The sequence below is a fragment of the Embiotoca jacksoni genome, unplaced genomic scaffold (assembly GCF_022577435.1).
Source record: "Embiotoca jacksoni isolate LCO1_2020_lvr unplaced genomic scaffold, fEmbJac1.0.p SCAF_11, whole genome shotgun sequence".
Lineage (NCBI taxonomy): Eukaryota > Metazoa > Chordata > Actinopteri > Embiotocidae > Embiotoca > Embiotoca jacksoni.
In genome coordinates this window covers 18,078,110-18,100,580 of record NW_027185241.1, presented here as the reverse complement: position 1 = coordinate 18,100,580, position 22,471 = coordinate 18,078,110, and the positions used below count along the sequence as shown (strand labels likewise).

Here is a 22,471-nt window from a genome sequence, read left to right as displayed (position 1 = left end):
GCTTCCACATATGCTTAGACACACACACACACACACACACTCTTCTTCTATACTTCTACAGTTCTGACTCTCAAAGCCCGCGTTAAAAAGGCTTTTCCACCAAATCCTCAGCTGCAGCATATCGCTGTGTTGCTACCACTGGGTTGGTGCCCTTTCTCAAGGGCAAACAAGAACACTGGACCATCTGCTTACAGAAGCCTCCCTGTTGAGCTGAACCCAGATAGCCCTCGCTAAGTAAACAAACACACTATTTGCATGAGGCGTGTATTTTGCAATTAACACGTTAGTTCGAGCCTCAGTGTGTTTATGTGAACCCAAAACTTGAAGGTCGATGGCTCTTATCTCCAGTGCAGAGACTCATCTGGGTTAATCTACGCCCGGCGGAGACGACGCTCCTTGTTAAGCAGGTGACTGAGTGCAGGCTGTGCAGGCTGTGGACCGTGTGTGTGTGAGACTGTGTGAGACTGTGTGAGACTGTGTGAGACTGTGTGTGAGAGTGTGTGAGAGAGAGAGAGAGAGACAGACAGACTGACTGACTAAGAGAGACAGACAGACAGACAGACAGACAGACAGAAAGGGAGAACAAGAGCACATGTGTGATTGTGCACGTCTAAACGTTCCAGGTCCGTGTGCGTGGTGCCTGCGTGGACACTCACTGTTAACGATGGCAGTAGGCAGGATGGAAGCCATGGCGGCCTGCTGCGGCAGGAGCTGGATGCTGTCCAACAGCCTGGCTGGGTACATGCCCTCACTCAAAGACATGTGGTTCACCGCCTGCAGACGCGAGTCAAAGTCCACCGCGAACGCCACCAGCTCCTCGCCCTCCATCATGTTCTTGGTGGTGGTGCACCACAGTTGGCCACCTGGACAAAACAGAGATAGAAGAGACATTTAAACGCTTGCTGCGAGAGAGGAGAAAGCTTTGCTGCGTGTACACATGAGTAATTCTAGTCTTAAATGTCAGGCCGTTATGCGGCAGAAGAAATTATATTTGTGTGCGCTTTGGATGGCACGCACAACTTGTCAAAGACTCAGCATTTCAATGGCGTGTTGCAGAACAGTGGAGTTGAAACAGGGTGCTGTGTAGGGCATGGAGTGAAAAAGTGATTTTGTTCACAGATTTTTCAAGGAAAAAAATACAACTTGATTATATTTTGACATAAAGAGTAGAGGGGCAGTTCACCAAAATTCCAAATAAGCTAATTGCGCTGCTCCTTCAGATTTCTGCTGCCACTCTGATTCAGTGAGGGTGAACAAAATTTCAAAATTTGAGCAGCAACATGTTTCCAAAATCAATGCCAACATTAATCTGGATCATTGACAGTGCAGTTTCTCTGTTCTATCAATGAAAACACAGTGAGTTGTGCAGATCTGCTTTTTTTAATGTCACATTTCCCTGCAGTGAGCGCAACAAATGTTTGTTTGTGTTGGCATTGAAGCAGAAATCTCCACATTTTGTGTACTTTGGGTGAATGCACCCTTTAAAAGGTAATGTCCTTCTTTTTTACTGTCACTCAAATGTCTTTTTAGGCTACTGGTGCTGATATCCAGAAACACAGCGTCCCTCCACTGGGGTAAACTGTAGCCGTGAGTGCTGCTGTCAGCTAGAACACTGAGACAGGTCCTCCATATTATTAGATTGTTGTGTTTTGGGATTAAGCATTCCTCTGAAATCTTCTGAACATATTCATTAAGTCAGAGACAGGGGGAGGGGGCAGGAGGAAAGAGGGAGGGGGTAGAGGGAGAGAGTGAAGGTTTTAGCTTCGATAATATTTATCTCAGCACATGACAGGCTTTTCAGCTGCACTTCATTTTCCATTGAAGAGATTAAAGTTTTTAATATGACTATTTACAGAAATCTGGCTGGGGAGATAACAACAAACTATGATACGCTCCCGCTAAATGGCAGAATTAGGACATTGTTTCTGAGGAAAGCTGGACAATTAATTAAAGCACGCTGTTAGCTTTCAAAGATGTGCAAACATACCGACGGAGCGTCAGGCTGAGAGGGGACATGTGATTTGAGCCCTGGCTGATGTGGAATAAAGAGAGTCCTGAGGAGAGGTGTGTAGGCAGGGGGACGCTGCTAGAAAGCCCCCACACATGTGCAACACTGATTACTCATGTTTACACAAAACCTCTGAATCACCGGGTTTAAAACGGCCCTGTAGACATGGTGAAGGTGCACGAGTGAGGCTCTGGAAGACAACGGTCCACTTCTCGGTCTGTCTGTTTATTAGAAATAGGAAAGTGTTGGATAGAAACAGAGCCGTCATGTCTTGACACTACCACAGCGTGTATTATGTATAAAACATAGTTAAGTTTCTGGAATGAAATGCCCCATTATTTCAATTCAAAATTGAATATTTCAGATTTCACATCACTGTCCTGATTAAAACCTTCCTAGCCCTTCCTATCTGCTGCTGAAGCACTGAAAATTAGACCAGGACAAACGTGTCAAAAGAGTGAAATGGTATTAAAATATGCTATCTTTCAAAGTCCCATTTGTGTGCAGACTTCCTCTCCACGTTTGTGTGTGTGTGTGTGTGTGTGTGTGTGTGTGTGTATGTGTGTGTGTGTGTGTGTGTGTGTGTGTGTGCGTGTGCGTGTGTGTGCGTGTGTGAGAGCGTGTGCATGTCAGCCCCACTTTAAAGAGCAGTGCCTATCTGTCGGCCAATCTGCTGTGACGAGACACACACTTCAGGCCGCTCCACTTCATCGTTTTGATTCTGTCATACCACACACTGCCTGGAGAGGCCCTTTGAATTTTTATCTCCTAATTAAAATAACAAAACTCCTCTCCACTGTCTGCCCAAGTTACCATCAAGGTAGATACAAACTGCCACTGACAATGGCGGGGAATATATCACAGTCATAGCCACAAAAGTTTCCCTCCTCTGTAAGGATCTTTTAGTTCAGACGCACCCGGCTTACAAAGAGAATTATGAACTAGGCCCTGGCGCTCAGATACAAATCTGTGTTTTTTGGATCAATCCAAATCAAAGATACTGTATGCTCTCCTCAGCTGAAATGAAGCAGATTATGTGGAGACTGATGAAAATGTTTTACTGCATTTTGACGGCGGATTCTGCACTCCGATTGCGTCCCTTCAGCCAAGAATGCTACAGATCCATCTGTTGTGTGCGAGAATGCTGGAAGTGAGTTTTTAGGACTGCATGTCCCAGTTTTACTGAGCTATAGAAAACACTGAGGCAGCACTCTGCGTGTTACATTCACTCACTCAACCAAGACAGGGGAGGAAAATACATGTGCTCAGCCTGCAGGATTACGGTATAACTACACTTGGAGTATTTACTGATACTTTGTACATTCGACTCTGACTGTTCTCTGAAATGCATCATTACAATGCAGCTATAACATCTACACACATACCCGCAGCGCATGCATACAAACTACCGTGCAGAAACGGGTCATTTTCATGCACATATAGAGATCCAAGACTCTGAAAAACGAACGCACGGAGGTGTCAGGTGGGCAACAGACAAAAAAATATTCCATGAAGCCTCTCTCTCTCGAAAGATTCGTCATGCCTGTTTCCCTCTCACAGCCTTTTCATCGCAGGTGATTTAAATCACAGAAACACGGGTGAGCCACCTATGACAATGGCGTGATCGGCATGAATGAGGAAAGCGGGGGAGGCGTAGGTGGAGGGTGGGGGGTCAAGAGTTAGAGCGAAAGACCCAAACCGCTAAGTCGTGAAACTGGGGAAAAGGCAGGGAAAAGTGCAGCTTGTGATTTGCACTTGTTTGCCTGCTAACTGTCTGCAGTGTGAGCTGCCTTTGTGCAGTGGCCAATGCAGTTGGAATGAAGGCTATTGTCTAAATCCTCCTGCAGAGCACCTGATAAAAGAATAAAGAACTATGACATATTCTAAAAACAATGGAGGAATTAAGGGGAGACAATAGGCCAGCTGCCTCATTAAAACAATCAAAAACGGCATCCTGTACGTAGTCCAGATAATTAAAAACCACTGCTTCCTACAGTCTCTCAATACCACATCCACCAGCTCACTGAGGCCCTGAGACTATAGCTCTGCTGGCTAAATGCCCTCTTCCCTCTCTTCTTTTTGATTAATGGTTTATTTGAACATGCAGTTGAAGATGAACATATGAAGGAATTCATGAAACAAAATTATAATGCAAACCCTTTCCCCCTCTATAAGTACTCATAAACTAATCAAAGGTCTCAGGATGAATCGCAGGCACTGGGGGCGCGTGTCCCCTCCCCTTTGCCTAAAGCCCCGAGAGATTTCAAAGTGCAGGCATCACAGGGCATTTTTTAATTTTCTCACTTTAAATGACTTTATAAGAAAATGGATGTGTACAGTATCTGCGGACGTATGGGGGAGGCTGCGAGAAGAGAGTATGAGATACTTGAGCAGGAATAATTTTTTTTCCCCCTGCTCCCTGCAAACCGCTACCACCACCATATCTTAATGAAGCTGCAAACAAATCTCTCATGCCTCATGCAAAAAGCTGAGAGACAACAAAGCAGCAGAAATAACAGAAGGGCCCGGATAATTAAACTGGCCTGAAGACAGGTATTCAAATGTTGGTGTGTAAACAGCACAACTCTTTAATAGTTTAGCTGTAAAATGCGTAGTTAAGCACATCAGCACTTGCCTCTCCCATCTGTCCAAACACATTACCGTTGCAGGGGCCATTACAGCACTGGAGTACAGTCCCACTGTGCCGCAGCCACGTGTTATGGGTGAGGTTGAATGGGGCTTCTGGGAACACTAACAGAGGCCCATTGGCATTATCTGAAAGCATCGCGGGGCCATGTATTATAAAACACCACTGTGCAGTTTGAGAAATTGCAGCTTGAGAGCAGGATTTGTTAGGTATGCTCATATGGAAGTGACCTGTTTATAGCGATTAAAGAGAGAAAAAAAAGGTTGAATATGTGACATCAGATTCAGAGTGTAGCTCAAATTTTGTTGACGTGGACACCTCTTTTTCTCTTCAGCCTTTTCAAATTCCCGTCTCTGTCCACTGGCTCTGCTCTCACTGCTGGTCCTAATTGTGAAGTGAGGCCAGTGGTGCCTGAAGCCACAGAGAGGGTTGTAATTAAAGACCTCTACTCTTGTCTTAAAATCAGCTCCAACTCCTCCTGGTCAAATGGGAACAAGCTGTTCGCACCTACGAATATCAAGTAGCTGCATGTCACCTCTTCTTCTTCTTCTTCTTCTTCTTTAACAAAGCTCCATCACACGAGGAGTAAATTACAACATGACACGACAAACAACCACCCAGTCAACTTCCCGAGAACTTGTGAAAATATTAATCGCAAATGGTGGATGAATAATATCTGTATCTGCACCTGACAGCGGACCTGATGGCGTTGCCTGTGACAAACACTAAACAAATCCTCCTCATGAATACTGGTAAATATTTGGACTGTTTCTGGATCATCAGAGTTGAACACATTAGGATGACTCATGGCTGTCAAACCTCGAGCCGGAGCAAGCAAGCAGCAGAAAGGAAAACGCTGAGTTAGACCCGAGCGGGAACATCATTCACAGGGTCAAACAAGCTTACTATTATTGACGGTACACTAAACTAGAATTAGCTGACTCTACTATTATTTCAGTGAGGCTCTGACACAGATTGACTCTCTCCCTCTCTATCTCTCCCTGCTAACTCCCTCCTGCTCATGTTTTCTCTCGGCCACTAGGAGGCACTCTTCTCCTGCTCAAGCTGCAGCCCGTGGATGTTTTGCTGTGATGATGCAGAGACGCCTCAGACATACGCCAGTCTGCCTATGCATCCTCGCAGGTAGGTGCTAAAGATTTTACTCTCACGAGAAATACATTCGGATCAAAAGGCGTTCGTCTGACCTCATTTTCACTTGATCTTTGCTTGAAAATCACGTTGCATCAGTGGAGCCTGAATGTTCTGGGATATTTTTTTTTAATGTTTACTAATCTTTGGTCTGTTGTTGCTGCATTTCTGTAATGACAGCAAATCAAGCATGTGCGACCGACTTTGACACTTTTTAAAATGTTTTATATTTTATTCCAAAAAAATCGGACGTGAGGCAGGAAAAATAATCTTCTGTTTTTCCAGAGAAATATAATTTTGTAAATATTCATTTACAGAGCCCTGACTTGCCTTGCTTTGTCTGACACCCCTCCTCCCCCCCAATCCACCCTCAACCACCACCACCACCACCACCACCACCATTACCAGATTTCTCTCCTTTTGCACTCCAGTGTCTGGACTAATTTTAGTATCAAGTGTTTTTGCAGATATAGCCAGTACCGAGAGCTCATGGATGGCCTTGAGCGAATGGCACACGGGTCAGAATCCACAAATTAAAAAGTCCTCCCAGGGGAGCCTCGTACACGCTGCTCTCTCTACTGTATACATTCACAGGCAACAAAGACATAAAACCAGCCCAGCACACCGCACAATGTCATTCAACACACATTCATGAATTGTTTGAAGACATAAAAAAACAAAAAAACAAAACTGTTCCGATAAAAAAGATGCAACGCTGTGAATCAGCAAATGTTTTACTGATCAAAAATTAAATGCTTTACTTTGAAATTAAAAGACGTTTCTGTGGCTGGTCTCTGGAGAGTCTTTTTAAGCAGTGAGAACGTTGCTGGCTGGCAGGGGGATGTTTGCCTGGTAATGCTGTTGTAATCATATTGACGGAGAAGAAAATAGAAATGTGAATTAGCAGCTATTTTTGCTCCATTAGACTGCTATGACGGAGCCTGAGAATTTCAATTTCAAATTTATTTCCTAATGAAATGTATTCAATTATAGGAGGAATAACGCACACCCCAAACGTCACCCGTTTCATGAGGATTTTTAAAATGCACAAAACATAAAAGTTTTCTTTTTGACATTTTCAATTTCCAAAACAAATTAAATGTTGGCCCACAAACAGTAAATGTCTGTTGAGAACATTTTACACTTTCCATATTGCAAGTCCTACAGTTCAGACTTCTGTGCTGTCAGTCTGAATCAATAGCAGCCACATTCCTACAGTACAAAGCTGCTCTTCCTCATTAGCTGCCACACACAGTCAGCTCCTCCCTGTCCACAGTAAAGTGGAGTAGACTATTAAAGGAAAGCTGTGACTGGCTCCTCTCCGCTGCGCTGCGCTCCGCTCCGCTTTATTCTTTATTTGGACAGGTTTGTCCCATTGAGCACTCTATTAGCTCTCCTTCTCTGCGGGTAGTGCTGCCTGTGTCCTGGTTGTGGCCAGTCGACATGTGTTTACTGCGGCCCCTGCTGCGGCGGCAGGCTGGTTGGGGGCCCGTCCTGACCAAGCCCTGCTAATGGGACCAGAAGACCCCTCGTGACAGGACACCGCAGCAGACCCTACCCCTCCCTCCCGTCCAGCTGCGGCCCCGTGGCCCATGTCCCCCTACCCATCATGCCTCGGCGGGAGCAGGTGAACGGCGCGGGGCCAACGTCGGCTAGCTCGGTTTTCCTGGGAGAGCAGCGCGCCATCGCCACGCGCCTCAGTGGTTCCTCCAACATGGCTCCGGCCCTACACCACATGGGCTGGCTGGCCGTTCTGTATGTGTGTGTGGGTGTGTGTGTGTGTGTGTGTGTGTGTGTGTTTGGGGGTGTATGGTGGATGCCAGCCCTAATGCAAATGCTTGCCGTTTAAAAAATGGGAGCCTCTCTCCTCCTCTGTCTCTCCTCTTTGGAAAAGGTCTAGTTTGGCCTTCTGGTGCTGGCAGTTATTTTTTTCCTCTCCAGAAGGACAGAGAGCCAGAGAGATGCACCTGTCATCCATTTTGGAATTCAACATTTATTGATCTGATCACGAGGAGTGAAATTCATGAAGTTATGTGTTTTTCTTTTTGAGTTCTCACTGATTTGTGCCTTAAACCGTGCATTTCATATTTGCAGAGTGTGCCTTATTTACAAGCGTGCTAATTTGGTATTCACAGCACAGCAATGCACAGGAAGAATACACACACACACACACACACACACACACACACACACACACACACACACACACACACACACACACACACACACATGTCACCGGTGCAACATCCCAGCATGCCCTCTGTCTCTGCACCCCTGTAATTCTACATATTGCTTAAAGTATGTGCTAATTAAATTTTCTGTCGGTTTGCAAGAGAAATAAATAATCTGCAGCTAAAAGGCCTAATTGCGTTTGTCACATTGTGTCTCGGTGGCTGGTGCATCGGGAGCACAGCCGCTGCCCTTGCTCATTGCCATTCTGTCGTCCTGGCAAGCCCCCGCGCTGCCCCAGGTATCACCACGCGGCCATCTGGAGCCGACATCTGTCTCTCTATTGATCACAAGGGTTTAGCACTTGATCAAACAGACTGCGACAGGAAATTGCTCTTTTCCCCACAGAAAAGGCCAATCGCCTGCGTGAGGGTAATAGAGTGGAACTGAGATGCAGCACCAGCGTGGTGGGCAGGCGGGCACGGGCACAGCCAGGCAGGCAGCGGCACGGCGGTGTCGGCCGCTGTGGAGGTGGCAGGGATGGAGCGCTGGAGTCCACTGCCACACGTTACCCAGACCATGTTTCTAACCCTGCTAATAGTAGAACAAGAAAACCCTCCCAAAATTATAATTTACAATCATGCTGGTTTGGAATTTCCCACTCTGAACACATGCATGCAGAAGAGGACCATCACCTCTGATTAAATCGTATTAAGTGCAGAATTTATCTTTCAAGTCATTCAGATAACTGTGCAACCCAACAGCTGTCTGAAAGTGTTAGAAAAGCTGGATGCAAAAGAAATATGCCACATAATAAGTACACCAGATGGTGGGAAATGAATGTATTTCTTCTTGGAAAAAAAGAAAAAAAAACTCCATTTTCTTTATCATTAACACTCGGGCTGTCAGTTTTCAGAGTAATTAAAATGGACAACTGGGGGGAATTGTAGCAGAGTACAAATCTCTTAAAATAATGTATGTTTAATATGTAGCTCAGCACCCAGGTGGAGGGTTTCAATAGTGGGAAATCCCTGACAAGACTGCAGTTGTCTCCTGCTCTCTGGTATCCCCAGTGGAGTTCAACACACCATTAGTGCCTGAGGTGAACAGCTCCTGAATTTGTGTTACAGTATGTTAGCTGAGGTCCACATCTAAAATTGTGCCTTTTCTCTGCTCGGGCATGCTTTCGAGGCACTCACTGTAACAACATGTTTAGCAAGTATGGACAATTTGATACTGAAGGTGACATTTATTCAGCATTGTAGAGAAATATTTAATTGTTCCTGCAGAGAGCGAGATATGTTTCCCCTTGCCTACAGTGCTGGGATTGTCCTTTGGAATATGATGCAAATTTGGGATGAAGCAACTAATTCCTTCCTTGCACCCCTGTACACTCCCCCTCCACCCCCAACTCAATCCTCCGCCAGCCTCCATCCTCCCCAGACACGAGGATTCTGATTAATCGTGTGACCGCCCCTCGTTTTGCATTTTACACAATCTCACCGCGCCACCGAGAGATGTGTGTGAGGTGTTTCGCCACTTTTGGCAAGCTGAAAAGATGTAGCCCAAGGAAGAACAAGTCGAAAGTATGAGGGAAAAAAAATATGACCAGGGGACGTGATAAAAAATTATCAGCCAGTGTGTTTTCCTGTTTGGTTTTAATCTACATTTAATTAAATTCTTATCTGCTGTGTGCTTATGGCTGCATTTGAATGGCGAGGCTGCATTCATTATGAATGGTAAAATTGAACTCAGTACATTGTGTGTGGCCCAATAAAGAAACAAGACTCTTATTGCAGTGCATGCACAAGCTCCGACAGACATGCGGAAAAAAATAAGTCAATTAAGATCGGTCTTTAAATTACTGCTGTATCAAAACAAGGGGCGGGAGCATGCTCCATAATAGAATCCTGACAGGGAGAGAGCACAGCTGACTGTGGTTAATATACATACCATTTGATACAGCCAATTGTATTAGCCTGTTTATGGAATACACACAGTTGATGCACACAAGATTTACTACTCTGTCATGATAGTTCATAATTGACAGTGGTGGGGGGAAAAAAAAGTTGACTTCTACCAATGTGGAGGTCAGATGAAAAATGGCGTCAGCAGTATAACAAGAGTTCCTCATAAAGATTCTGCTGGTTTATCTGAATGTTAAAGGTCAACAGCAAAGGTCAATGACAGACCACGTAGACAATATGTGGGCCACAGCAGACACTGAAGAGTTAAATCCAAGGGAGTAGAAAAAAGAGGGAGAGAGAGGGAAGAGGAGGAAGATTTGGCTCCAAAATTGTAATACTATTGACAAAAGACACAGCTTATAACGGGCGGGCGGCACTTCATAAGCTAAGAACAATATCCCATAGGCAGCACCCCGGAAAACGTCGAAAAAGACCCTGAGCTGATACTACAAAGTTGGGCCCCGCAAAATCCCTAAATCTTCCCTTTTGCTTATTCCAGGCAGCGTGGGGGAAGAGGGAAGCTCCCCGCTGCCTGCCCATGTTTACAGAGCCGTTCTCATCTCTAGGCCTTGCTCATCCACGGCACTGACACACGGTGTCGACATGATTAGGGGTCTGCCTTTGCATAGGGCTGCGTGTGTGTGCGGGGGGTGGAGGATCGGCAGATGAATGACTTTGGTGCATCGGAGCAGGATCACAGCAGATAATCGCTCCCGACTGCTGCGCCGCAGCGCTCAGATCTGGTCTTTAAAATAATGTTCGGAGTCAAGTCTCTCCAAAGCTTTTTTCGCAGGTTATCTTCCGCATTTTATGTTTGCTGTTTAAATCTTAACAGGACACAAGCAGCAAGGGAGAGCAAATATGTCTGGAGTCGGAGGAAGCGGAGTGGAAATGTTATTGCGAGGGGTTAAGATTAGCTGTAGCAGGGGCTGAGCAGATGAAACTCCTCTCTATTCGAACGGCTTTCGTTCCTCGAGGAAAAACTTGGAATGTGTGAATTTAACCTTGGGAGGCCGCACTCCTGCGAGAGGCACAGAGGGGATAATGAATCTGACCTCTTGCTAAAAGTGGCATCACTCAAACACAAGACAAACACCAAACCCACTTCAGGCCATTTAAATACAGACCACCAGCAGCACTCAGACAGTGTGAATACAGTACAACATAAATTCCAATATCATAAATACTGCTATCACACAAACAGAGGTGCCATAAAGTACGGCTGCCTGTGTCTGGGACTATAAACCTCTGGCGTTACTCATCGGGAATAAACACACATGCACAATTTACTGCACTAGATCCCCCTTTGTTTATCTTTTAAATAAGCACACTTTATCACCTTCCTGCATAAGCAAATTGCATGCAATGTGTGTTGTTTTAACATGTGATATGCTGTCCAGAAGATTCATTTCTCCCAACGAATTCAATTGTCTTTGCAATATCCTGCTGCCATAGGCATCAGGCCCCATCACCTGTTCGTTATCACTGGCCGTCCTGTTTGGGAGCTCTTGAAACGGTGCCATGGCATTGACTCTCAGTTAACAGCAGGTCTCTGAACTTCTCATGGTTGATGGCGGAGGCTGGGAAATTACGCTAACAACTAATTAACATCATAAAGAGCATTCAAATGGACGGACGACACCTGCAACCTTCATTTGCACACGCTAACGCAGAATTACCTGTGTTTTTATTTTTGCAGATAACGCATGCATTTTTTAACACCTTTTAGAATATTCATTTTTCCGTGGCTGGCTTTAAAGTTGGCACCGCCATCCTTTTTACTACGTACTGTAAAAAAGCCACCAGGCCAAAATTAATAATTGTCAAAACAGAGTGCTGGCGGAACGACTAAAGCTGTTTTTGTTTTTTTTCCTCCGAGTTTGTGTGCACCTTAAAAAAAAAATTGCACTGCCATATTCTGTGCCTGAAATAACACATTCCATTTCTAATTTCTATTTGAATATAAAATATTTCCAGGCGGCAGACATGGACCTCCAGTTACTGGTCCGAATAACAAAGTGCTGCCTGTCAGTCTGAGACACTTTGCTGGCTGGCTGAACTAAGCTGGTTTAGACTGACAAGTCTTCAACGGTGGCAGCCTCCGCTTCCACTGGCAGGCCTCTGGAGTCCTCTCTCACTGCGGCTCCCAGCCTCCCAGTCTTTCACTACTGATGGCCACAATGCAGTCGAGTATCCGTGTTCTTTGAAACCGCTCTCTCCGTGTCTTCCCTTCAAAAGGTCTGAAACAGCGGCTAACTTCCACAGGACGGTAATGCACTCACACCTCATTACAAAGCCACATTATGGACTACAGCAGTAATACGGCTTTAATCTTCTCCAAATCGTTATAAATGTCAAGCTGGGGCCAGGGACTTCCCAGTCTACTGCACCAATGGCTTAGCCTGCTATCCCCTCTTTTCCGTATAAGCTATAGCCAGAGTATTACATTCACTGCCAGATCCCCTGAAACTTTCAACCCTTTTGTTCCAACATTCAATGCACCATTAACATACCCTTTGGAATTGTGTGTGTCTCTCTCTCTCTCTCTCCCCCCACCCCCATCCCTCCCCAAAAAGCCCCAAACAGCTAAATATGAAAACAGTTGATACCCCTACCCCGCCACATACACCGCCCATACCTCCCCCTTCTTTTCCTCAGCCTCTCCTGATGAGACGCAACATCCCTGTCTCTCCACTGAAGGATCCAGACTTTCTGTGTGATAGAGAGACTGCGGCTGTTTATTAATAATGAATTTGGATGTTTGCGTGTGGAATGTTATCAGCGCGCGCACAATCCCACCAATAGTTTGCCCTGATGGGGTAGCTGGGTTCCTCATTAGCAGAACATATTTAATCCAGAAGTTTCTTATCAAATGTCACACCTGCATCTCTAAATGGCATTTTCACATTCATTCGCCTGTATTTGGGAGATGAGGCTCCAAGGTGCTTTGCAGAGATTAAGAAGGAGAGAGAGTGCAAGCTTATTTTATCATTTAGCGGGTCTGGAAGGAATCCAAGGAGTTTTTGTCTTGTTGTTGTAATTAGAAAGCCTTTTAAGTGATAACGCCTGCATAGGAATATGAATATGTAGCGATCAGGCCAGTCCCCCCCCCCCACCTCCCTCCCTCTCTGTCTCTCTTCCCCTCTCTCTTTCTTGGCTTTTTTAAATTGTTGAATGCTGAGTTTTTGTTCTATGTACAGCAAGGATTAACTCAGAAGCTTCAGAAGTTTAATGAAAGACTTGAAAGTACACGCTTTGTCTTGTTTCTGACTGCGACAATGCGCGAGAGCGGACATGACATGAGTGCAGTTTTTTTTTGTTTTTATACCCAAAGCATAAAGGATGGACTTCACGTTCCTTGAGGGCCCATTTCAGCAGCAGGACTTGACAAAACCCGCCGTATAGAAATAAAACAAAACCTGCATTCTTCGACACCTATTCAAAATTAAAAGGACACTTTAATAAAATAGGCTATGGTTGTGTTGCGCGTGAATAGAAATAGTATCCCAGAAAGCCTCTTTTTAGAGGATAATTTCCAGCAGAAATGAGCTGAAATGTTTAACATTTCCTGTTCCAGTGCTCCTCTCCAGCTGCACAAAAATGAAGCAGGTCTCTCAGTTCTGGCATTTAGTCCCTGTGTATATCCAGAAAAGCCGCTGCTAACCATCGGGCCAGAGATAAGTGCAAAACTGAGAAGTATTGATCCAGTAATAGTAGTTCACGCTTTGACTCTGACACCTTAACCCTGCAGACATAATGTCATAGCCTCTTATCCTTTCCTCTTAACACAACCTGCCTATCTCCCACAAGCTGTCACCTCTAGTAATACGCTTCTCAAAAGCTCCCCTAAATCACTGAAATCATTGCACTTTCGGACATTATTTATTTTCTCACCTCTTAAAAGTGAAGCGTGATTTACAGTTCTGTAAAAGCTTGTACTTTTTTCTTTTTTTCCCCTCCTCTTCCTCCATTTCCCACTCGACCTACTGGCGCTTTCCGTCGAGGTAATTCCATTTCTACCATTGTAAGAGCTGTTACGTAGCAATTACTGTGTTAGGTCTGTGTAATTGTGTTGGCTTACAGCGCATGACAAATACAGTCGAGCTAGACCCTGCATAGTGATCCCACATGTATGCTGGTTTAGACGTTTTCATTAATTGAAAGCGTCACTGTGTAACAGTGCAGTATTACACTCTGGCAGGTATGAATGAAGCCTAATACAGCTTAATTACTCTGCAGCTAAATATGTATTGTTGGGATCCCTTATGTGGGGCTTTTTTTATCTGTTACAAATCACAAGTTTAAACCACTGGAGGGTGGGAGTGATAATTAGTGAGGATTTAAGCATCCAGAATTCTAATAGAAAAATGCTTGGATAAATCCAAACATCTCTCTCATACAAAAGGCTGTGAATGATCAGACGCTTTGCCCAAACTTTTTTGATCGATGCATTTCAAAAGGCTGCCACGAGAGAGACTAGACCATCGCTGAAGGATGCCAAACGTTGACATTATATGCAAATTTTGTTTATTATCTCGCAGGCAGCACAGATCCTGCCTTGGTTGGGGCTGGTGCAGCCCACAGCAACTTCCAAGCAAGGTTTATGCACAAGGGTTTCTAATTAGCTCTCTGAGGGCCGCAGTTAGTGCGGCACTTTCCACAACAGCCGCTGGGAAGTTGAACACTAACTTGGAGGGCTCCATATGTTGCCCAGGAGGCCTGAGAGACAGACTGATCCTGTGTGTTTCACGTTAGGAGACACTGTTCGCTCCGGAGAGCAGCTTTTCATTCTTCTGTGGATGGAGAGGGAAACGTAGCCAAACCAATGAATGGTGCTCATCGTTAGTCATGTATCTCTGGGCTGCCTTCATTTCAAATATACCACTTTTAACATGGTGCCCTTAATGCATAAGAAATGGATTCAAACAAAGATCATCAGGCGACAAGCACACACATGGAAAGGTGATTTGTGGCTTGTAACTAATCCTGGTAGATGAAACGCTTCCATTCGGAGCAAGTATTTGAACGTTTATGTATGTACACATGGATGAGGATTACTACCCATTTACAGTATGTACAGCAGGTCATAGGGAAGTGGCTGGGTTGGATGGTGACTTCCTTTGTCCTTTGTGCGATTAGGGTGAGGGAGCAAAGTCACTGTAACTTTTTCAATATTTAACCTGCCACAATCTTTTCCTTACATTAACCAAGTGCTACATTTGAGCCAGAAAAAGTCTCATCATGCTTTAGTTGCCATTATTGTTGGATAATGATGGAAAACGTGTGAGCATTCTGCCGATATGTATTTTGCAACCAAACAGATGCTTTTCAAACAAATTTGAGCAGTGGGAATTTTTATTTCTACGAGAGTTAAATTTAAATTATAGCGCTCAGGTGAGCCATCGAGAAGTAATGCTGTTTGACACGTTGCACAAACATTACTGCACATTTGCTCAAAAAGGTCTTTTCTCGTACAAGTAGAAATGTTAAAATGTTTTATTTTCAGAGACCTGTGAGTAATTCTGTGTTTCATGCTCTACGCTCTCTCTGAATGTAACTGCCCACTGGAAGGTGCAGCTGTATCCATGAAGAGTCAGTGTCCCCCTCATAGCCAGTCCTCATCTGCAGGTACTCACTGAGTTTCTATTTCAAAGCTCTGATGATCTTGTACCTCCTTTAAATGTTGATTTTCAGTGAAGAGAACCCCGTCTCGCCCTCCCTCTCTGCATCTCAGTTTTCCTCCCTTCACTCTCAATCAGCGTGCGTTCTGCTTTTGACCCCGGCGGCGCAAAAAAAAAAAAGACGATGCGCCTCATTAACTGAGGCATCACACTGGCTTTTTCAACTTATTGTCTCTCGCACCTTATCCGGCCCTTCATCTTAAACTTGGAATAAATTAGAACGATAACGATCGGGCGTGTGCCATTAGTCACAAATGAAGTGGTTAACGCAGAAAAGGGGGAAGATAAGGCTGAGATCTGATGCTGATTCATAAAAGGGAAGGCAGATTGTTGTAAAATGGCAGATAGACCGTGCAAATTGGGTGTCGACATCATGTGGCAACGTCATTACCAAATTAGCTCGTGTTTTTTTCCCCCGCCCATCCTGATCTTAACCTCGGGAGGAACGGCAGAGAAAGGATACGATTGTGAGGCGCGCGCAGACGTCATTCCTTTGAACAAATACTTATTACTTATTATACAGCAGGAACTGAGGCTGCGTTTACCTCCAAGATGTATTTGCTTTTAATTCATACATTCGATTGTGACATTTGAAACAATTTCTCTATTGAGACTCCAGGTATTACCGGCTAAATGACAGTCCTGAGTAAATAGAAAATGGAAGGGGATGGGGTCTTGATAAGAGAATACAGTGTTTGTTCAAGTTGAGGCTACTGCTGGCTAAGGAATGTCTTTTGTTCTGAGGTGAAGCTTGGCCTGTATCTTATGTTTAGTCATGGCCTTACAGCTTTATACTTCTAATATTTGGTAGTATAGGTAATTTGTGCCAAAATGAGATTTTCAGAGGAGACTCTTTTAGCTAACTTGGAAAGGAGAATGAGGAAGATAACCCAATTTACTGCAGAGGACAATTATCATGGAAAAAAGCAAACGGAGTGACACATCGCAGGCCGAGGTAGCATCACTTCTTTCTGAAGAAGACAAACTGGTAGATTGAAGGTCTCTTGAATCCAGGCTGTCGCTGGGGGTAGGGGAGCTCTTGTAATTTGCAGAACTGAATCCATGGAGCGGGCATAAGGGAATAAGTTGGAAGGGGAAGAAGACAGAGAACAAACCTGGCAGGCACGTTGAGGCCATGCCAGTCCTGCCTGCGCCACGCGGTGTGGCAGGGGGGCAGTGCCAGGAAATGTGGCAAGAGGAGGAAAGATCAAACAACAAGGGCTGCAGATCTCCACCAATCTGCTCTGTATTAATGTCAGAGCCAAGGAGCAGCTGAACCAGACGTGATCCACAATGTGTGACAGCGATGTATGTGTGTGCGTGCTTGTTTTTTTTTGTGTGTGTGTCTATATGACCATTCGCTGCAAACTGGACCAAATTCATAATGGCCTGGTGGTATGAGAGACAGCTCGTAGAGAGTGAAACATTTTTCCAACTTGTCCCCAGAAACTTGAGGACAGAGTTCGCTCTCAGACTGCATTTTCAACTTCTTTACTGTTACATTTCTAATACCCGCCAGCAGCGATGGATTCCCAGCTTTCATTCGGAGGTATTGTGCATGTGTTTCTGGATGTCAGACACACAGTAGCCCATGATGGAGTAGTAGGAACCTGGTCCCTGTATCGACACGCCTCTCAGCTCCAGTGAGCTGCACACCCGGGCCTGCATCCCGCTCCAAAAACTTGTTCTGTATAGCCGCAATAAAGCAAGCAGACGGCAAATGAGCTCCACGCTGCCATCGCTCCCTCCCGGACAGATGGCAAAATTAGACAATATGCTTTCCAAAATTACACTGAAATCACATGGCCGCGTGTCTGTCTGCTCGCCTGTCTGTCTGTCTGTCCATTCTTCCACCCATCCGTCCGTCCCGCATGGTGTCCCGGCCATCTTTGCCTGGGTGTGGTGCCTGGGCAGGGGCGAGGCGGCGTTGTTTGGGATGATGAGGAAGCTGGAGCCAGCCTCATTGCTGTTGATTGATATCAGAGCGCTGCGATGGGATGTAGGGCCAGCAGGAGCATCGGCGGACGAGACGGGGATTGTTGAGGGGGGTGCGGGGTGTAGCAGGGGAACGAGCGGGTTCTATGACAATGCATGATGAACAGCCTGCTATTTGGAGTGCATCTGCAGGAGCCAGTTTGTTGCGCCGAGTCCTTAGAGAGATGTGGGAGGAGAGCAAATGTTTGAGGAGCGGACTCTGCGACTGCTGAATCTCCCAGTGCTCCATGTATTTTGGGAGTGACACAGAGCATCTTATGACAATATTAGCCTCTCTCCCTTCTTGTCTTTTTGAATAGAATCTTGAACTGCGGGCTGATAATGGTATCTCCGACTGATACGGGAGTCTCTGCTGCAAACAGGGAAAGGTCTGCTGTTTTGGGGGGAATCTCTGTTGAAAATCTTGTCTGAGGGAAATTACGTTATTCCTCTGCTATATGCAGTCTGAGATAGAATTGCACAAGTTGGCAGCTTGACTATCTTGTCATGTAAATAATTTAACAGAGACGCCTTCTCCCTGTCTACAAAGAAAGAAAACACCCCTTTCATAGTTACTGTACAAACAGAGCACTTACAGAATGGCCTCATTTTGAAGTTTAGTCCTAAAAATAGATATACAAGTAAATTATTATCTACAGTAAATTTCATATAAAAAAAAAAAATAGGGTAATTCTGACCCAAAAACTAGAAATATGATAATGCAAATAAAGCTTAAAACCTACAACAAGCTCGGCTGCGTTGATTAAAGTATCGATTTGAAAGTGTAAAATATTCCTCTAATTACCTCAATAAACATAAACACAGCCATTACTGGGATGAAAGTGGAGCTGCAGATGGCACGATAGTCTGATTCTGGACTGACTCATGCGTATAGTAGCCAGACAAAGTGGGTAAATATGAGGAAGTTGCACAGAGGCTGAAAGAGTTGGGACTTTCTGAGGAGCCTAATGGTATATATTCAGTAGAATGATCACAAGCACAGACCGCTCATCGCTGGCTTTGATTGGCCTCCCGCTCTGTCGCTTGGGAGGAACCTCGGTCCCCTCGGTGACGGCTCTGTCTCCGTCTTTGTGCCCCGTTCAAGCAATTACGCCCAGCTACATGTTTTCATATGGGAAATAGATGAGGGCGGGTGGCGGTGGGTGGGGGTGGCGGTGGTAGTGGTGGGGGGGGTGTCATGTGAAAAAGTCATTTTGGCACTGCACTCTTCAGTTCCGGTCATGCTCTGTACCGACGCAAATTAAAACCTCCCCAGTAGCCTATGTAAATATGCTGCCTACTGCGCTGCGCTTTAATGAGCCATGATATGAAAGACATCTAAAACCAATGGAAAATAACTGGCCACTTAAAGGTGGGGTGCGTCTGACAGGTGACAGGTAGAGCCACGTTTAAGACAGTGGAGGGCGGTGGAGGGGGTGGATGTCGGGGTTTGCAGGCTGATGGGGGCACACCAGCTCTGGCATTCAGAAATAATCTGGAGCTGTGAGCTGCAAGCCAGGGGAGAGTAACCAGCTTTTTAGCCTCAGGCATTTCAAAGAATTCTGGGTGGCGGTGGTGGAGAGGGAGACGGGGGGGAGCAGGTGGAGATTGTGTGTGTGTGTGTGTGTGTGTGTGTGTGTGTGTGTGTGTGTGTGTGTGTGAATACCTGGTGTGTGCTCATTTTTAAGGGGGTGGGATGTTGTTAGGTGAGATGTGAAAGGAGACAGTTACTATGTCTTCTGCTTTGAGACACAGCTCATTGTCACCAACTTAAAAAATGTACATAATTTCGCAGACACACACACACACACACACACAGAGACAGACACAGACACAGACAGACACACTCAGCCCTCAATCCTCTAATAACCTGTCTTTTAAAAACCGTACATGGATTACCTATCTGCAAATCTGCTTTGTATGCAGAATGTGATGGCGGAATGGAAATGAGCAACTGTTCAAGATGGCGCCCACCAAAAAGGGAACCACATCTGCACAAACCGATTAATCCGAAACATTCAGAGGAATCTCAAGTCATTTACAATATCACAGAATCCATAATCAAGATTCACTGCCAGAGCCGGAGTCTGCGGCACAGAGTCAATGCCCAGTTCAATGAGGGCTGATGGAATGTATAATTTCATGACAGATGCACGCATTCACAGAGGAACACAGGGTCATTTTAACATTCACAGGCAAAAAAAAAATACAACAACTTACCCTAGAAAGGAAATACACACTCAATTATTAACGGGAGAAAAGAGGCAACAGCAAATGAAATATGTAAAATTTGTGTTCACTGATAGCAGAGTATTCATAAAATGCAAATTTTACATTATGTACAAATATGGGTGTTGCTTTTAATAGAAACAGATGTACGTAGTTGTTTAGAAACACAGCATCCTATGGATATGAATTTGCATCTGTAATTGGTCAAATCCCTGTGTATGCATAACATTAATTAGGATGATCATGTTTATTGTAAAGCTTATGGGCTTATTTGTTCTAACAGGTGACTCACTGAGAAGACACATTAGAAACAAACCACTGTGGTCTTGGGCTCATAGTGGGAGGAGACCAGTTTAATGTGTGGCAACTTGAACGCATTGCATTTCAAATGTGAAAATGGGGTGAACAGATATGTAGATTTCTCTTTAAAAAAAAAAAAATCTGTGGCATGGTTTGTTGGTTTGAACCTTGCCAAGCCATGCTAAATCCAGTCTTTAAAGGCACACAGCGAGCTATAAAGGTAGGAGCCGGCTGATAGGCTGGTGAGATCCATTGTTGTTGGGCCATCTGACAGTCTAACTCGTGAGGAAGGGGGAAACAGAGGAACAAGCCAGTGGGGTGCCTTATGAATTTAGACTAAGTTGAGGTTCAACATTTGGCCAAAAACACTCTCTCCTGTGAACTGTCAACAAATGCGAACCAAACCCAACAAGAAGCGCTCTGGTGGAAAAACATTTCACCAGAGCTTCTTTGTAATCTATCATGTGGTTTTGACATAGGGACGTCTTTGACAACATGTGCCACAATTGCTTATCTGGGGTTAATGTAAGTAGCAATGTACAGAGAAAAGACATGAGCATTGCTTTAATATGACTGATTACATATCTGGCAGAAACGTCACCAGACAGCGTTAAAGCTGCAGTAATCACTATTTCTATATTTACAATAAAACACATCATGATGTGTAATGTAAAGAGGGGCACTCTGAGAATAATCACCCATTTCTACAAATCTCTTCAGGTCCAGGGAGTTTGTTTTTTTCCGCCTCTTTTAGTTCACTGTTTTGGTTTTGCAGCCTGCAACTTTAATGTTTTAGTTCAGTCACACCGCTGTTATCAGCGCGACTACAATGAAGCACTGATGGAGCTACTGAACCAAACTGCAGACAGACAAAGTTAGCGAATAGCTGGTGAGCATATCGGAGCATTTAGCAGCTAAACAGACAGATTTTTTTCCTTCAGCTTGTTTTCAGCAGCGAAACATCTCTGATAAAATCCTCAGTGGCTACAAGCCCAAAAGCAAATGGCACAAAAACTTAGTGACTAGCTTGGGGACACAATGAATCAGCAAGCAAACCAAACGAACAAATTTACCAAGATTTTGGTGTTTTCTCTAATATCTGTGTTTCCATGGTGCTAACAGGTTAGCCAGAAATATTTTGCAAGGGTTTTAATCGGGGTGGTCAAAAATGTAATTAATGCAGCTTTAGAAAAATAATTCATTGGACTTCAATGGATATGGGCGAAGAGTTCATTTTTGCCCACTCATTCCTAATCATTAATTTTTGATGCTGAAGTAAAAAGTTGTGCTGCTACGTGAAGATGCTGAGACATCCATCTGACCCGTTTGGGTCTTTCTCTCACCCTGCTTCCTGCCTCTGATCGCAGAATGGCTTTACAAGAAGCCATCTCTCACCCTGGCAACTTCGTGTGACCTTGTGGTTCTGAATAAGACTGTAAAATTGATTCAGCTCCTGTAATAAAAGAGCACACACATTATCAGCATTCTAATTATAATTAATACAGGCAGCAGCGGCAGGCCCATTATTTACGATGGGGGACCATGGTAAGCAAACACAATAATAATCTGCTCCATATTTTTATTGATATGTTGATGAATGGCTCTCTTTCACACAAAACACCAATGGAATGTCTCAGTGGCCGATCATACAAGTGCTGATTATTTCACTGGCAGTTTCCTTCACCCCCGCTCCCCTCCCGCCTCGCCTTTCCTTCAGCTTCTCCTCTTCAGGCTTTCATTAGCCCTTTGTTTGTATCACCTTAAGTCCCTGACTCCAAACCTCATTACAGGGAGCTGGGTCAGGTGATAGAGTCAACTAACCTCCAGGAGGTGAATTACTGTCAGAAATAAACAGTCCAGCAGCAGCAGCATCACACCAACGTCCGCCTGTCCTGCAAACAGATACCCAGGACACTGACCCAAGTCTGCAGGAGTCTAAAGAAGATTTCAAAAGATGTTGAATGTTATAGTCTGCGTCAATAGGGGTTTGATTCTGAATTCAACACGAGAGACCAAACCATGGTCAATTTTTGGCTGATTTTAATCTGTGCAATGAAATATTCTCACAAAAGATCCCTCTATGACTTTGAGACCTACTTTCTGTACAAACTGGTGAATCTGAATCATGTATGATTAATTACAATAATAATATTTATTCTTTTCATTTGATTGCTAGTTGGCTTTATCTTGGACCCCCAAAATCATCTGTTAAAATACAGTTTCAGTGGCTAAAAAAAGCTTTTAAATTCCCTCCTTGTCTCAGTGGATTATATACTAGTTACAGAATGCAGACTGCTGCCATCGAATATGAGAATACTTCTATATTAAACAGTGTCTGAATATTCTC

At 44.6% G+C, this 22,471-nt stretch overlaps 1 protein-coding gene across 2 annotated transcripts in view; it reads right to left on the bottom strand.

Annotated features, from left to right (window-relative positions):
• Positions 1 to 22,471, bottom strand: part of zfpm2a (zinc finger protein, FOG family member 2a) — a 118,258-nt gene that overhangs the window by 4,372 nt on the left and 91,415 nt on the right. For both annotated transcript variants that reach the window (XM_069143447.1, XM_069143446.1), the window contains exon 6: positions 657 to 863. In XM_069143447.1, the coding sequence (XP_068999548.1) occupies positions 657 to 863 (207 nt within the window). The remainder of the gene's footprint in view (positions 1 to 656; positions 864 to 22,471) is intronic.